At 39.5% G+C, this 13373-nt stretch overlaps 1 protein-coding gene across 1 annotated transcript in view; it reads left to right on the forward strand.

Annotated features, from left to right (window-relative positions):
• Nucleotides 1–218: 218 nt before the first annotated feature.
• The window catches only part of LOC124121920 (cyclin-dependent kinase 20-like), a 41726-nt gene continuing 28571 nt past the window's right edge, over nucleotides 219–13373 (forward strand). The window contains exons 1-6 of the mRNA XM_048396970.1: nucleotides 219–320; nucleotides 3933–4020; nucleotides 6076–6149; nucleotides 7973–8012; nucleotides 8889–9077; nucleotides 12032–12153. Coding sequence (XP_048252927.1) covers nucleotides 3946–4020; nucleotides 6076–6149; nucleotides 7973–8012; nucleotides 8889–9077; nucleotides 12032–12153 — 500 coding nt within the window. The 5' untranslated portion in view covers nucleotides 219–320; nucleotides 3933–3945. The remainder of the gene's footprint in view (nucleotides 321–3932; nucleotides 4021–6075; nucleotides 6150–7972; nucleotides 8013–8888; nucleotides 9078–12031; nucleotides 12154–13373) is intronic.

Consider the following 13373-nt stretch of genomic DNA (forward strand, 5'->3'; position numbering starts at 1 on the left):
TCATGCGTCTGTCAAATTCCGGTAAACGTGTGTTCACAACATGTTGCGTGCTTCATGGTTACCTAACGATTTAAAGCGCATATAACTAGTTGCAGTCCAGTTTCAAGATTGAAATTGTCCTGTAATTGTTATGCACTGTGCCTGTTCGCGATATTAGTAGAAGTGTAATAAAATCAGTAAGAATTCAATCCAAGGGAAGCTACTCTAAAATATCGTAGCGCTTCACTCCCGGAAATCCAACAAGTCGAGGCAGAGCATCATGTTGCTAATGAAAACAATGATGAGCGTGAAGCTGACATAACGACGTAACAGAAGATTTTGTGAGTCAGATTCATAATTGATTGTCTCTGAATGTCCATCTTATCATTTTGGTTGTCATTTATACGGATTTTTTTGTGATCTGGATAAAACATGATCTGTGCCTGAGCTCTTTTCCAAGGGAGATAATTTGCTAACAGATTATTTTGTTTCATATCAAATGCCAATTTCTTTTATAGTGCAGAATTAACATCAAATAACATGCACTTAACTCTAGAACCAGCATCTGTCGTCAGGAGAACCTGTCAATGATTTCGACCTCGAAGCATACATGGGCGATAAAAAAATGTTTTTGTATACAGCAGAGACCATAACATAGACAGTTTGTCCCCAACAATTTATCATAAACCATCAGCGCTATGGCCTGGCATGTAACTGATACACCCCGACACCCTGCTGTTAACCTCCCTGTACCACTGCAGATGCGGAGACATCCACAACTGACCATTCTGGTAACCACGTTAACAATATCGGTCACAATATCACATATATCCGGAGGTCATTCCCTTAACCGAGATTTCTCCAACTACAGCCTGCGACAGTCCAATAAAAGGACAGCTCTTAGCGGATTACAAAGATCTTTGTCTTATCTCTTATTTGCACATGTCAGTTGACTGCAAATCATTTGTTGAAATTTGTTGTCTTCCGCCTAATACATGTACAGTAAACTATGTTTATAACAAACACTCTTATAACAAACTGACCGATATAACAAACTTATTTTTCAGTCCAGGTCATTTGTTGTATATATGCTGTTTATATGCTTATAACGAACTGCGGTTATTACAAACTAAAATTAGTGGTCCCTTTGAGTTCATTATAACCATAGTTTACCGTACTTATAACCCCAGGACATTTATTTAGATTTATGTAGCCCACGACGACTTCATTGCCTGGGTCGATTCCGTCTTGGACCTCGATTTGTCACTTGCATAATTCACAGATTACAACCAGAGGTGGCTTTCAAATGCCTCTTGGCCTGAAGAGAATTACACATCTTGTATCTGAATGAACATATTTTACAGAAAAATACAAATTGTTGTTAAATTTCTTCAAAAAGGGGGCCATGAGACTTCCTTCATTTTGAGGCAGCAGTAATCTAGACTTGCCAAATATCATAGACTTGCATTGGCTGTTTTGGATACATTTGTTTCAGGGTCTGTATGAAAGACTAAGAATGACAGTGATGTTTCCGCTACCAAGCTGTCGGTAAAATCTCCCAAAACGTTTCAAACAAAGAAAAAGATGGGAAAAGAAAATACGAATGCTGTCTACGGGTGTAGGTTTTCGAGGGCATGTGAAGAAAAAGCACATTTGATCTGATATCAAAAGTATTCTATAATTTATTTTATTTTAAAAAATTCAGTAAAGATATCTTATTTTATGTTACAATTGTATAACTATTTTCATTTAACAAAAGCTTCAAAAGCCACTGTGAATGCCACATAAAAATATGATCCGATAAATTGCACAGGAACTCAGGAAGTGTAAATATAACTCATCCAGATGCAAGCAAGACAGTTGTAACAGTTCACAATATTCACAGTTTTCACAAAATATATCTCCAGATAATCTTTATATCAAAAATAAATCCAGGCTAGATTTACTTGCAAATATGCATGGCCACTGCATACTATTTTACTATTACTATTAGCCAGAAAATTGACGCTATTAATGTATGGATATTCTCTTATTTCATGTAGATCGCTACTATTTTATAATGCTAATAGTTCCAATGAATTAAAATTTCACATTTGACCACGAGTGTTGTTGAAAATGAATTTTGATGTGACTGAGAATAATATTTCTCCGATAAGCATTGACAAGTATGGTACCAGATATAAATATCATAGCCTGTATAAATGTTTGTAGTTTTCTAAATTGTCCTAAGTTTCGCCATGGTTTTCCATTTATTTCTCATCAATCAAATACAAACTTTAAACTTTAACTCGGCACAAGACATGCAACTATTACTCACTGTTGTCTAAATACACAAAGTCAGTTGTACCTTAGATCATATAGCTCATAATTAATATTGATGAAGAATATTTATAGTATAACATACGGTATGAAAAAAAATAATTAATTAAATTAAGTTGTAATTAATAAAAACAATATCTACAGAAGATAAATACAAACATCATTAAAAATATGAACAGTTTTCGTCAGCGCATTATGTGACAGAGGCCAAACTAAAACAATGTCAATAGTTATGTTAAACTTAGAGAGAGATGGTAAAAACAATCGTCAATAAATATATATGGATCTTCCAAAAATAATTCATTCAGATATCAATAAAAATTAGAAACTTTGTAGAATGCTTCAAAAGATATATTCGGACCATTATCACAGACAAAATGCATGTTGTGTCATCTGCTATATTCTAATGTAACTATACATATATGACGTAAATATGGGTTTGCGCAAGAAATTATAAAAATATAAATACCGATCATATCTAAATAATTTGGTACCAAGCAAAAGGGGAATGTACATGATGTAAAAATAATTCATTTCAGCATCAATAATAGGAAAATATTCGTCTGTAAGCGTCAGAAAATTAAGTGTTGTGGTGGAATTTTTCGGAAAAATTCAGATTGAATCACATTTCTGGAGTCAAAACAAAAGTTTATTCCACCGCTCCAGACTCGTTAATGGCACTAAACTAGTTTTTAATGTGTCTTCTCTTTAAACACCTTGGTAACCAAGGACTTTCATTGAGAATTAGTGTCTGTCATTAAATATCACAATCTGCAATTTTGCCGATTTTACATGTGCACCATTTTGCTCACTGGAACACATTCATTGTTTACAATGACAACGTTTTGCTTAAGCTCATGTAATGTTGACATTGTTTAGAAGGGGTGGTCAGGTAGCCTAGTGGGTAAAGCGTTTGCTCCTCACGTGGAAGACCTGGGTTCGATTCCCGACATGTCTACAATGTGTGAAGCCCATTTCTGCTGTCCCCCGCCGTGATATTGCTCGAATATTGCTAAAAGTGACGTAAAACAACACTCACTCACTCACTCACTCACTCACTCACTCACTCACTCACTCACTCACTCACTCACTCACTCACTCACTCACTCACTCACTCACTCACTCACTCACTCACTCACTCACTCACTCACTCACTCACTCACTCACTCACTCACTCACTCACTCACTCACTCACTCACTCACTCACTCACTCACTCACTCACTCACTCACTCACTCACTCACTCACTCACTCACTCACTCACTCACTCACTCACTCACTCACTCACTCACTCACTCACTCACTCACTCACTCACTCACTCACTCACTCACTCACTCACTCACTCACTCACTCACTCACTCACTCACTCACTCACTCACTCACTCACTCACTCACTCACTCACTCACTCACTCACTCACTCACTCACTCACTCACTCACTCACTCACTCACTCACTCACTCACTCACTCACTCACTCACTCACTCACTCACTCACTCACTCACTCACTCACTCACTCACTCACTCACTCACTCACTCACTCACTCACTCACTCACAAGTTTCATAATTTCATGTTCTCCCAACTTCTAAAGGCTTATCAAAGCCTGAACATAACAGTTATATATCTTGTTGCAGCCTGGTTTATATCATGGAGCAGTACACGATCCTAGGACGCATCGGCGAGGGAGCACATGGCATTGTACTGAAGGCAAAACACACAGAGGTTGGTCTTTGGGCGTTCTGTAGTAGCCTGAAAAAACACATGACATGTGACAGAAAAAATGTTGTACATCAGCAGAATATTGGTTTTTGGACATCATACTTTTTTGGACAGCTATGTGTATAATGATTTCTCATGCTATAACCATGATAACGAAGGTGTTGCATCACAGACATTGAAAATATTCAAGTAATGGCTTGTTTTCAAGATGAAGTGAGTGAAATATTTTTCAGTTGTTCATGTGATTTGTGAGTGAGTGAGTGAGTGTGTAGGGTTTAACGCCGCTTGTAACATTATTCCAGTTATATCACGGCGTGTCAGCTTAATGTGGGAGGAAAGCCCGAATTCGAAGTGAGGCAGGTCTCAGACGTTTACCACTTCGGCGAAACCCACAAGCACGGGTATGGTGCTGACAAACCTAGAAACATAATCAGGGTGAACCGGGATTCGAACCCACAATCATAGGTTTCTGGCGTGCCCAAGGGACGCAACTCTGCACAGCGAATCACGGCGTGTGATTTGTGAGAAAACTGCAAATGTTTCTTAAGCGTATGAAATCTACGGTATAACAATTTTGAAAAGTCATTGCAATTTGTATATGGAAACTATCAACCAGGTCTATCACCAGTGCTTTGTGCTTTTGCTGTATTAGTATTGAAACTCTTGTGTCTCATGGATCTTATTGGCCGGACGGTGCATTATACTTCTTCAATAAAATTGTAAAAATTTCAGTGTAGCATTTGCAGTATGACACACTATTTCAATATTTTCTTATCTTATCTAACACCATCTATCACCCATCTCTTGACTGATGTGACTTTTAAAGTTTAAACAAAATTTGTTGGATCCTAAACAGGACCTTGGTTTATAACACCAGACATTTTTGTATTTTTTGTTTATAGATATTTTAGTGATCATGGTCGGTAGGTGGGAACGTTTCTGATTATTTGTTCTTCAAAAACTTATTTAAAAATGTGTGCCATGTTTGTCTGTGCTAGATAAGCCTCTCACTGTTGAGTCTATTGTAATCTTATTGTCCTCCTATGTTTCCTATTGTTACCACAATTTGTTTGTTGTATTATTTTTTCAGGGCCTGAGAAGCCCATAAAGCAAATGAACAAAATATCATACCAAAACAGACTCAAACAATCACACAGTGTAAGCCTGTGCTCTTTTCTAAGGGAGATGAGGTCACGGGTGGCCCTGTCGTTTCAGGCGTTGCAATTCGCTGTGCAGAGTTGCGTCCCTTGGACACGCCAGAAACCTATGATATTGGGTTTGAATCCCGGTTCGCCCTGATTATGTTTCTAGGTTTGTCAGCACCATACCCGTGCTCATGGGTTTCACCGAAGTGGTAAACATCTGAGACCTGCATCACCTCTGGCTTTCCTCCCACATTAAGCTGACGATATAACTGGGATACTGTTAAAAGCGTCATTAACCCCAACTCACTCACTCTAAGGGAGATAAATTGCAATCAGAGCAAGTCATTAGCATTGTACGGTAAGGAATTCTTCATGCAGATATCACATATATTATTAGCACAATTATATATTGTCATGTAAAATTGTCATTGGAATATATGCAGTATTTTGTCCTACAACAGTTCATTAACTACTGTATCCATTGGTTATGAGTGAGGCAAATTGAGAGAATGTGTTTGAATGTACATGTTGGTTTATCCTAAAGTGATCCAACAAACACATAATCTCATCAAATTCACATCTGCTTCTCTGATAAGACACCACTCTGCGTTAAAATCTGACAAGCATTCTGATTTCTGTACCCGCAAAAATGTAGTTAATTGGCCTGTTCCAAATGTAAATGATAAAAGCAGCAGCATTATATTGTAGATATTGTATACACTCTGTCATTTGCATTGCTGAGCCATGGCCTCAAAACCCAAAACCATTACAAGTATACTCAGTATTCCCCTGGTGAAGGGGCAAGAAGTAGCCCTGAAACATTGGTTAAACCAATCAAGAAGCTGGTATTTATTAAGAAGTCCATGCCTTCATAGAGATTCTTTGTGTAACTTTATGATGCTATTGTTGTCAGAGTGGTGAAGTGGTGGCCTTGAAGAAAGTCCCCCTCAGGAATCTGGACGATGGAATTCCAAACACAGCTCTAAGGTAAGTTTCCATTTTAACTCATTTTGTCTGTATCAGGTGTAGACATAAATTGCATTGCACAGCTTTGAATTGATGTGAATATTCAGGCGGCAACCCTGGCAAAATGATGGGCAAGGTAAAAGAAATATCAAAAAGACTCAGACTCTTGTCAGAACACTTTATTTTGGAGACGTGTATTGAGTTTTAGAGAATACATTTTAGTATTTTGGGGGTAAGCTACCTCCTCATTCGTAGCAACGTTTTTTCACTAACCTGAGGGAGGATGGGTACAGAACATGACAAATGCCTGGCCTGTCTAAATTGCAGACATACTTACTCCACTGCCGATCCTCATGATCACTGTGGTGATTATTGCTGCCATTTCTTTAGATACATAGACAAAAGATGTTCCCAGTGTTCCATCTTCACGGAGGAAGCTTTCAGCGTATTCTTACGCAAATGCAACAAGCATGATGTTGACCGCCAGTCGAAGACCTTTGCCAAGAAGGCCAAACGGGTCACCAAGCCAGCTGTGCCTTCCACCGTTCCAGTTGACAAACCACCATCGGTGTCTACGATGCCCTCCTTGTTGGTTGAAGATGATGGTGTCTTTGGCATCTTCCTCACTGACAACATTCCAGCTCAATCAGTCCAGCCATCTCTGTCCCCAGTGCGCTTGTGTCCATGCCTACGCTGTAGGAACCAGCAGCCTCAGATGTCCGCATGGTTCTCTCTAAGATGGATCTGCCGAGACGTCAGTTTCTTCACAACCAAGTTCAACACTTAGCAACCACGCTTTGTCTCTCACATCCTGGATCCTCAGGCAGTGGACCAAGACTTTCTGGCCATCTCGTGGGAGAACCTCAATGCCTACGCTTTTCCCCCAACCGGGGCATTCAGACGGCAGTGTCAACCAACCAATTTCGACTGCTTTTGGTCGCTCCCTATTGCCCAAATCGAAGTAAGTTCGCGATGCTGGTACAGATTGCAGAAAGAAAGTTCAACCATCTTCCACTGGGGAAGATCTTCAACTCCATCCTCATTCCCACCTACTGCACCCGTCGCACGAAATCCTTGTTATTCCTGATTTCATGTTGTAACGTCCGAATGGTGAGGTGAGGTGAAATTGGGTTTTAACGTCGCGTCTAAGATTATTGCACTTATATAGCGACGTGCATGCACGTGTGTGTGTGTGTGTGTGTGTGTGGCTGCTTGTACTAGTCCGGACTGATGGCGATTCATAGTGCTAGCTCACTGAGATACCATGCCGCAGTTTAACATGAATACCCAACTCAGACACAGTATACTGACTCCGAGCCGACCAGTCCTTGATTTAGCCCCTTAATGCCGAGCGCCAGACAGGGGAACAACAAGTACCATCTTTTAACGTCTTTTGATATGACGCGAACGGGGATCGAACTCCAGGCGGACGCTCTACCACAAGACCACGGAGGCGGTCACATCCGAATGGAGTACAAGGGGTCTCATCACCTGTTATGGTGTATTCACTCACACACTCACCAGTTTTTGTCTTTATAACACTTGGAAATGTTATGGTTTCTTTTATCACTGTTTAACACCAGCTTCCTCCTGTATGTCTGACAGTGTAGACTCTACAGGCTGGGTATAAGTGCATAGTGGGAGATAGGATAAGTTTAAGAATTTGTAAAGTTTACATTTTACAAATTAATATAAAAATTATAATTTCTAAAAATTTATTAATGCTACTTGAATTTATTACATAAAAGATTGTACATTTTCTTGGTTATAGCACTTCTTGGAGTGACTCATAATTATAGTTTTTGATTATTTGAATGTTTACCTTTATCCATTTGTGTTTTCAGAGAAATTAAGGCTCTACAAGAGATAGAAGATAATCCATATGTAAGTGATATGTCCTACACAGTCATTATTAAACATTCTCCCATGAATTTGGAGAATGATCAAATTAGACTGATAAATCAGAGGTTTCAAATCACATAACATGGCTATGATTTAAGTAATATCATTACCACCATGGAAATAATTACCAAAACATATTGATTTCTCACTCCTGGTTGGGATGCAGTTTCAAATAGTGATACATATGTATATACAAATGTTGGTTACAAATACTTGGTTGTTCTTGGACTGGGGATTCGGACGAGTGGATAAAGTCACAGACTGACACAGTGGAGATTATACATATTCATGTTGGTAATAGACCAATCAAGCTTAAAACAATGTCATTCACATTGAAACTAGGACCCCCCAAATAGGTTACTGAACCATGAGGATCCGGGGTAGAATAGGTCTTCAGCGACTCATGCTTGCCGTAAAAGGCGACCATGTTTGTCGTAAGAGGTGACTAACGGGATCGGGTGGTCGGGCTCGCTGACTTGGCTGACTTGATGCATGTCATTGATCCCAATTGCGTGGATCGATGCTCATGATATCAATCACTGGATTGTCTGGCCCAGACTCGATTATTTACAGACTGCCGTCATATAGCTGGAATATTGCTGAGTGGGTCATTAAACAACACACATATGATGGCATCATCATAAGGGTGTTAAGCGTTGCTCTTGCTTTCAATCACTGGTTTGTCTGGTCCTGACTTTATTGTGTCCAGTCCTCTGCGATACAGCTGGAATATTTCTGGCTGCGATGTAAACAACATGCACACATTAACTTTTAGTTTGGGAATATTGAACAAATTTTGACAATAATTTGCTGGTGTGGATGATGATGTTGGAGATAATTGACTTCTTCTATCCCCAGACGGTGAAGCTGCGGGAGGTGTTCCCTCACGGGACGGTGATCGTGTTGGTGTTTGAGTACATGCTGTCTGACCTGTCTGAGGTGATACGAAACTCGGAAAAACCTCTCTCCGAAGCCCAGGTGAAGTCCTTCATGCTGATGTTGCTGAAAGGAGTTGCCTTCTGCCATGAGAACAACATCATGCATCGGGTAGGTTGGCCAGTTTCTGTACCAGGCTGTCACCTGGCTGTGGGTCATTGTACCCCAGTAGTAGTTGTTGTTGTTCATGCTCTCAACCACTGGTTTGTATGGTCCAGATGTGATTATTCCTCCCATGAGGCAACTGGAATATTACTGTAATGCTGACTGAAGAAAAGCCAATATGCACTCACCAATAATAATACCAATCTTTTCAGTTATAGTGACACAGAATATCTCAAATCTTTTAAGTACAGTGAAACAATGTTGTTGAGAGCTGTATCTGGCTCCCATTGTAAATGAGACAATGGTGAGTCTAGGTTACACAAAACCAAATGTTTTCCCATAGACCTCTATAGTAGGTGAGGTGAAATTGGGTTTTCCATCTTTTAACGTCTTTTGGTATGACGCGGCCGGGGATCGAACCCCGGACCTTCCGCTCTCCGGGCGAGGCTCTACCACTCGACCACGGAGGCGGTGACCTCTATAGTATGTGTTATAGATTTGTTTTAAATAACTAAGCTTTCAGCAGCTATTACATGTCGTTGGCACAGTCTGGCCTTAAAGCAGCAATAAAAACATAACTGGTACTTAGCCAGTACCTTTTCCAAGTACAGGAAGCTGAACACAACAACAAAGGTTTCGCACCAAAGTCACCTGCTTGAAAATGTATGTGGTCACATTCAGCATAAGTTATCATGTTAAAAAAGACAGTACTAAGTATGGTCAGTTTTAGAACTGACATATAACATGGGACCAGAGCTCAAGATAACTTTTTGAGCAATTGAGTTTTTACTCTGGGGTTTCTATTTTAATATTGGGTTATTACATTTTTCATTGGGTAACCAATATTTTTTCACTCATCTATTCATCACTCAATTGGGTTTTCCCCAAAATTACTGAACATTTTAAGATTAAAAAAAAATTGAAATAATGTTTTAGATGTACATAACCATAATAACTGTTCTAAATATATAGGCTTGACCCGGAAAGTAAATTAGGTCATAATTGTGTTTCGGAAATTAGCTCCTTTGTATGCATGCCGAAAAAGCTTCATTGGATATTTACGCGTGCTGTTTGAAACATTTGAGTTTTTCATTTAATGCATGCGTTCCTGTAAGCAAGTTAATCAAAAGTAGTTGGGTTTTGAATATTTTTGTGGGGTATATTAAGCAAATACGTAGCTCATCTGTAGCTCTGTGGGACATATGGTCAGTTTTAGTTACTGGATGGATGTACATTTGAAAAAACATAAAAATCTTACACAATATCTTCCAATCACAGCTTCCAAATGTCTCAATCTGCACTGAAGGCTGTCTACAAAAACGTCTGTGGGAATAACTGATTCTGATTTATAGTGTTGTAGAACTTCTAGTGACACACAGACATACAATGATTATCTCCCTTTGATTGTGTTGATCAACTTCGGTCACAGTTGTGATACTGTTAATGTTTTGGACATTATCATTTAAACTTTAAGACATGTGGTGATGAAATCTATTTTTTTGTTTAAAACTGAAATAATATACAGGTATATGCCATATCATCTCAACTATGACATTATTATTCACATTGACAGTGTTAACTTTCCACTCAGTATTTAGATCCAGTTTGATAATAGACTAACTGTTATATAAAATCACTGTTTCTTAACAGTCGACATTTCTTAGAAAAATTGGCTGTCACAAGTGTTCTTTCTTGTCACTTGGTTGATAATTCAACATCAATCACAAAAACAATCCTTAGGTTCCACAAAATGGGATGAATTGCAAAATGTTTACATCATTTCTTTTAATTGGTTGGTTGGTTTGATGTTTAACGCCGCACTCAGCAATATTCCAGCTATATGACGGCGGTCTGTAAATAATCGAGTCTTGACCAGACAACCCAGTGATTGATATCATGAGCATCGATCAACGCAATTGGGATCGATGACATGCATCAACCAAGTCAGCCAGCCTGACTACCCGATCACATTAGTCGCCTCTTACGACAAGCATAGTCACCTTTTACGGCAAGCATGGGTTGCTGAAGACCTATTCTACCCCGGAATCTTCACGGGTCTCATTTGGATTGGATAGTGGGAGCCAGCAGAGTTTTACTGCACTCTTACTCCATTCTTGCTGGTAACATTAGATTTCAAGCGATGCACATGATGAATACTGCTGTGACATGGTGGAACAGGTACTAACATTTAGAATATTACTGAACATACTATCTACAGATGTATTTGTGTCACAAGTGGAAAGGGGTACATGGGTGGCCCAGTCGTCTAAGGCGTCGCGATTCACTGTGCAGAGTTGCGTCCCTTGGGCACGCCAGAAACCTGTGATTGTGGGTTCGAATCCCAGTTCACAACGATTATGTTTCTAGGTTTGTCAGGACCATACCCATGCTCGTGGGTTTCACCAAAGTGGTAATCGTCTGACACCTGCATCACTTCGGGCTTTCCTCCCACATTAAGCTGACACGCCGCGATATAACTAGAATACTGTTAAAAGCGTATTATAACCAACTCACTCACTCACTAACAAGTGGAAAGTCTGGATGGGTTTCCTAGTTAGAAGACGGCCTCCTTGATCTAGTAGACAGAGCATCTACCTAGAAAGTGGAATGTCAGTGGTTCCACCTATGGCCGTGTCATACCAAAAGATGTAAAAAGATGATACTTGTTGTTACCCTGCCTTGTGCTCAGCATTAAGGGGCTGGAACAAGGACTGTTCGGCTCAGAGTCAACATACTGCATCATATATGTGACATGATGAGTTAAGATAACAACCTAGTAGCAACTTAATGGATCGGATGGTCATTGATTGATTTTCTGCCATTGTACCCAGATGGCATGGATCATTTACTCATTATATCAATTACTTGATTGTCTAATCCAGACTCGAATATTTAAAGATCATTCAGTTGAATATTGCCTGAAACAACCAACAATGAAAAGATGTTAATTTTTACGACAGGACTTGAAGCCAGCCAACCTCCTAATCAGCTCCACAGGACATCTAAAGATTGCTGACTTTGGTCTTGCGAGAGTGTTTGAGAACAAACGAGACAGGCAGTACAGTCACCAGGTGGCTACACGGTGAGTTACCTCCCCTTGATGTCTGGAAATAAGCACATGAAAATATAAATATGTCCCACTGGAACCCAATTATATAATCTGGGAAATCTTCTTATTGGAACAAAACTTGTCAACAATGTTCTCATTTTTCAGGAGACATTTCTTTCTTTTAACTGCCGCAAAACTTTGGAACTGCTGAGAGCAATCAGCAAAAATAACAACTAAAATATTTGTGCCCTGAAATATACAATTTCTGCAACTGACATTATACCCATTGCATGATGTTAAATACATATACAAGCTCCTGTGTAATACCAACTTTATGAAACGAGTGAATAGTTCTGGTATCTTGACGAGCGAAAAGGTTTTGAAATAAATGTTTTGATTATATTATGAACTAACAAGAGAAAAATAAGATATTTTTGTAGAGTCAGCACTCATGGTGATTTTTACTGAAGTAAGTTGACATCAAACGTCTTTATGACGTCACAGCACAACTGTATCCTTGCACCCGTAAGGTCCCTTCCCTTTCCTCCTGGGGGGTCATATGTTTGGATGTTCATGAAGCAATGTTTCTATTGACTAAGGCTGGGACGATACACCAGCTGTGCGATCAATCTCGTTAAAACCAGTTCTTAGTTCTCGCTACCGCTAAACAAAGATCTGAGGACATCCCAGTACGGCACATGTCAGAGCGACCTTGAGCGAACTTTGACCGACCAATGGAATGACCAGTCAGAAGACAGCTTTCTCGTGCTTTACGGCACTAATTTCAAATTGGTGATACGCTTCGAAACATATTTTGACAAATTCTCGACTTAAAATTTGAAACCTGAACAAATGAACATTCTTGAATGGCCTATAGATAGTCTAGATTGTATGGATTCAGTCGTTAAACCAGTAACTATCGTTCTGAGTACCCCATGTTAAAGTTTTCGAGGTTGCATGATTAGAAATCACATTCCGATCTGGTTGGTTGGATGAAGGGTCGTTCTGACGTGCCCCCTAATGGGATGTCCTCAGATCTTTGTTTATTGGTAGCGAGAACTAAGGTCTGATTTTAATGAGATTGACTATGCGATCTGATAAGATTCACGAAACATTGCTCACGATCCGATACGTATCACGAACTTGCATGTGCTCTTATCTGTGGTACATAAGCCATCTTTTTCTTAGAAAGGCTGGCCAAATACCTGACACACTAGAGATTTACAGTTGGTAGTATGGATAGCCCAATGGAT

Source organism: Haliotis rufescens, unplaced genomic scaffold (assembly GCF_023055435.1).
Source record: "Haliotis rufescens isolate VD_foot unplaced genomic scaffold, xgHalRufe1.0.p SCAF_16, whole genome shotgun sequence".
NCBI classification, from domain to species: domain Eukaryota; kingdom Metazoa; phylum Mollusca; class Gastropoda; order Lepetellida; family Haliotidae; genus Haliotis; species Haliotis rufescens.